The 4,694-nt window shown below is 50.2% G+C and overlaps 1 protein-coding gene across 1 annotated transcript; it reads right to left on the minus strand.

The window, feature by feature from the left end:
* Positions 1 to 360: 360 nt before the first annotated feature.
* Positions 361 to 1,887, minus strand: LOC308312164 (phosphatidylinositol 3-kinase regulatory subunit alpha-like; the record flags this gene model as incomplete). Its single annotated transcript, XM_080794559.1, has 2 exons — positions 1,393 to 1,887; positions 361 to 1,134 (listed from the first exon to the last, which is right to left on the minus strand). A coding segment is annotated over exon 2 (337 nt), but the record flags the coding sequence as incomplete, so codon positions are not given.
* Positions 1,888 to 4,694: the final 2,807 nt, after the last annotated feature.

A 4,694-nucleotide genomic window follows, 5' to 3' on the forward strand; every position in this document is an offset into this window, starting at 1 on the left:
TTGAATATATATATTATTTCAGAGCGAACGGTTTGAACTCAAATCTTTGCTTTGGGGGGGGCGGGGGGGTCCCTGGAACAACATATTTTCAGATGGGGGTCGGCAGCCAAATACATATAATTTTTGGGGTCGTTGACGTGAAATAGTTTGAAAACCACAGACACAGAAACATAGTTTTTTTTTGTTTTTTTTCAGAAAACTGTCAGGACTTCGAAGGCCTTTTTGTAGAATCGTCCTCAGGTCAAAATGTGGATTTAGTGTGTGCCCAAATGTAACACGCTCACACACAAAAAAAGGTGCAATAAATAAATAGGACTCCAAAATGAATGAATTCCGAGGGGTCTTTTTCTTTTTGCTTACCTTGAGACGTAGTAGCATCTGTCCTGGTGGGAGGAGGCGCGGCGGGGAGAGGCCTCTGGGACCGCGGCTGGCTGGAGGGCAGCGCCTTGCGGACGGGCCCCGCGTACTCCACGTAAGTCCCCGGGAAGTCGCCGCGCTGCTTGGTGCGCTCGTTGAAGCCCAGGAGCCAGCCCAGGCGTTCGGGGCGCTCCACCGCCCCCTCCTGGTAGCTGTCCATGGAGAGCAGCGAGGCCTTGCTCACCGTCAGGAGGTCTCCGGGCCGCAGGTCCAGGTCCTCCTCCTGGTCCTTGGTGAAGGCGTAGAGGGCGCGGTACTGGAAGCCCTCCTCCACCGCCATGTTGGAAAAAGGGGACGTCGGTGTGGACGATGCAAAGAATAAAAAAAAAAAAAAGGCAAAATGGCCGCCGACGCAGGGATAAGAACGGCGGACACCACCCCCCCCCCCCCCTCCTTCCTTCCCTCCCTCCCTCCCTCCTCGTGTCCTGATGACGGGTACAGCAACACAGAACCTCAACCCGGCAGATGGAGAGAAAAGAAAAGTTTGGGACAATTTTTTTGCGGGATTGCTGGTTTTAGAGAAGAGATTTGGTGGTGACTCCGAAAGGGGAGGGGGGAGTGGGAGAGGGGGGGGGGGGAGGAGAAAAATCACCCGAAGCTTAGAAGCATTTCCCCCCCTCCGAAGTGATGTAAAGGTAAGGGGTGTATATATATATATATATATCTGATATGGGGCCTATACTATACTGTGGCTACAGGGCTGTGACTCTCTCAGACCTGCCCAGTGTTGGTGGACTGGAGGAGGCTGTGTCTCTCTCAGACCTGCCCAGTGTTGGCGGACTGGAGGAGGACTGTGACTCTCTCAGACCTGCCCAGTGTTGGTGGACTGGAGGAGGGCTGTGACTCTCTCAGACCTGCCCAGTGTTGGTGGACTCTCTCAGACCTGCCCAGTGTTGGCGGACTGGAGGAGGACTGTGACTCTCTCAGACCTGCCCAGTGTTGGTGGACTGGCGGAGGGCTGTGACTCTCTCAGACCTGCCCAGTGTTGGTGGACTGGAGGAGGTGCAGGCCTTTCCTCAGCTTGATGCCGCGGTTGAGCCAGACGATGGAGCAGAGGGAGAGCATTGGCAACATGCTCCTTCAAGCGGCAACGACAGCCCCACTGGCTGGCTGGACGCTTATAGCTGCCGGGTCGGAAGCGTCCTCCACTACACTATACTACCCCCTTCTTCTTCTTCCAGAATGCTCTATGTATATGGCTGCCTTTCTCCTGGAGCAGTCAACGGCCATGCAGCCGAGGAGGGCCCGTCGTGTCGTGGTGTCGTGGTGTCGTGGTGGTGGTGGCGTTGGCTGGGCTGTGCTCTCTCTCTCTCTCCACCGCTCCGGACCGACCGCGTGGCGTGATTATTTTGGACGATGAGCGAGCGAGGGGGCAGAGAGTGGGAAAGGTTTCTCTCTCTCTCTCTCTCTCTCTAATCCTCTTCACTTCTCACAGGCTCCCACATGTTCTGGACTAGGGATTATGATGACCAAACCTGCAGGACATGAAAGGGAGAAAAAAAAAGGAAAAAATTAAATAAAATTAAAAAAAGAAGCTTTCGATAAGTCTAATCGATAACGACACTTCAGCTAGAATTGTTTAAAAAAATATATACGAGTATTTGTACGATTCGAGACCTTTGTTAACTCGGGACAGAGTCGCGAGCGCGAGAGGCGCTTTTGCACTTCGTCTATGCGAGCAAAGCTCCAAAAAAAAACGGAAGCGTGGAAAAATGGCTAACTGCGGCAGCTTTCGGTGCGTTCGGTGCAGTCTTTGGGGTCTGGTTGGTTGGTTGGATGGAGGGAATCGGATGATGCTGCTGCGTCATAACCTAAAGCAGACTGTGAGGTCCCTGGACAGTACACTCATACTGTACACTCACAGCCCTTAAACTGACGCATCACCTATAGCTCTTTCAACAGAAACCAGGAACTTTCACAATAAAACAAAATATGGCAAAAAAGAAAAAAAAAGAAAAATCGACTCGTTACTCCACTTGACAATTATCGGAAATCCGAAACAAATTCCTGCGCCAGAAACGGTGCAGACCGCGTGTGCGCGCAATGAAAACGACGCGGCACCGAACACGGTTCTCAAACAAACGTCTTATAAAATTTCGAAAGATGCTAAACCCTTTGCAACTGTTCTCTCTCTGCACTCCATGAGGAGAGAGAGAGAGGGAGAGAGAGAGAGAGAGAGAGAAAAAGGCTGTGCTCTCTATATTCCCCCCACAAATGTTTTAGGGTGCATTCTTTAAAAAAAAAGCAGCCATAACTCCGTTTCGAAACTATGGCATGTGACAAATATTGACCAAACAAATCCATCGAACAACCACCCATAAGCACAGGTATAATGGCATTAATAGTCATTCATACTATCTACGTATGACAAAAAAAAAGGTCACCCATGTGGACTGCAGGGAATAATAGGCAAATAGATTCACTATATAAGGCCTTTAGAAATCATCGAGTGTTTAGATTTAAAACGATGTTATAATTATTCCAAAGGATACCTCACTAAAATCCGTGGGTTCAATTTTGTTTGATTGGAGAGATATACGTTGTTCGTGGGTGGTGGGGGGGTGGGGGGGGGGGGGGGGAAGAACATGTTCAAAGCATCGGAATACCAATTCACTCATGGTTAAAGCGCTTATTCATTTACCTTCAGCAGGACATGAGGCAAGAACATTAAAATAAAAAAGACACCAAGTTCAGGCTCAAAATGGCAACTCTACTCCGAGAGAGAACAGAGAGGAAGAGAGAGAGAGATACAGAGAGGAAGAGAGAGAGAGATACAGAGAGGAAGAGAGAGAGAGAGAGAGAGAGATTAGGGTTTCCAGATTAAGTCTGTGGTCCCAACGCGTAATCAAGGACGACGATCCTGTGAACCTCTGTAGGGATGACAGTGTAAGAACGAGATGCAGAAAAGAGACGAGAGAAAAGTGGATCAAAGTGTTTGGCCTTCTATAATGTGATGGAGCGACAAGCCTTTTCTCTTCAGGGCCATTTCTCTTAAAAAAAACGTCCAAATCAGAATAAACTACAGGCCCCAGTTTTTTTTGAGGGCCCGACCGTTGTTGTATACATACAATCGTTTCACTTTCAAATACGTTCGTCGTCGAAATCCGGGGGTTTCAGATTTGCGTCGCCCGCGTGCCAAAACGCACTAAAAGTCTAACGAAAATAAACACGTCCGTGGCGCATCTTCAAAATGTGGGGGTATTTTCACCAGAACTACATCGTCCCAGCTCCCCCCCCCCCCCTCAATACATGCACACGCACACACACGCACACACACACTAACACACACACACACACGAACACACACACGAACACGCGAACACACACACGCACACAGAATAAATAAAAAAAATCGAGTAAACATTCACCATAAACGCTCTCGGACGGAGTCGAGACGAGAGTGCCGTCATCCGAAAACATTAAAGAGTCGTCGTGATAACAGGACGTAGTGCAACACTCACCCCACTTTTTGGTTCACAGAGAGAGAGAGAGAGAGAGAGAGAGAGAGAGAGAGAGGAGCCGGATAGAGGGCTTCAGGACCAGACTCTCTCTCGCTCCCGACATCCTCTCCCGAGTCAAGAAGCGAGAGGTGCCAGGCTAGACACGTGGCACTGGCATTACCCAACCACAGCCCACAGTCCTCACACCACCATATCCCCCTGCACACCAACCCCCCCCTCCCCCCCCCCCCCACCACCACACGCACAGTCCTGCCTCCGACTGACCCCCCCCCCCCCCCCCCCTCCCCCCCTCCGCGTCCTCCTCACCCGGGAAAAAAAAGTCCAGTTGTGTTTTTCCGCTTTCCATTTTTTCTATTTGTTTATGTTCACCAAACGAACCGACCACCACGTCGCTGCTGCCGAAAAGCAGGAAAACCACCGGAAAAAAAAGAAGAAGCACACATGACGACGAATGATTGCCCCCCCCCCTCCCCCCCTCCCCCCCTCCCCGCGCGCACTTTGCTGTGATAATAGTCCTCTAGTGGGGTTTCGCTTTGTTCCATCGGGGGCAGACATAAAAGTGCTGCAACTATACACTGTTGTTGTTGTGAGGTGAACGAAGAAGAAGAAGGAAGACTCGTCTCTCTCTCTCTTCTGTCACAGTCCTGTCTCTCTCTGATAGTAGGAGGTATGGAGGAGTATGATAATAAACCCCCACACAGTTCAGTTCACAGGCAGCAACAACAACAACGGCAGTTTGGCAAAGCTCGCTCTCTTCTCCCCCTGTCACTGGATCCTCCATCCTCTATTTGTTTTTTAGTTTTTTTTGTTAAAAGG

The sequence above is a fragment of the Protomyctophum bolini genome (assembly GCF_963924005.1).
Source record: "Protomyctophum bolini genome assembly, contig: SCAFFOLD_743, whole genome shotgun sequence".
Classification (NCBI taxonomy): domain Eukaryota; kingdom Metazoa; phylum Chordata; class Actinopteri; order Myctophiformes; family Myctophidae; genus Protomyctophum; species Protomyctophum bolini.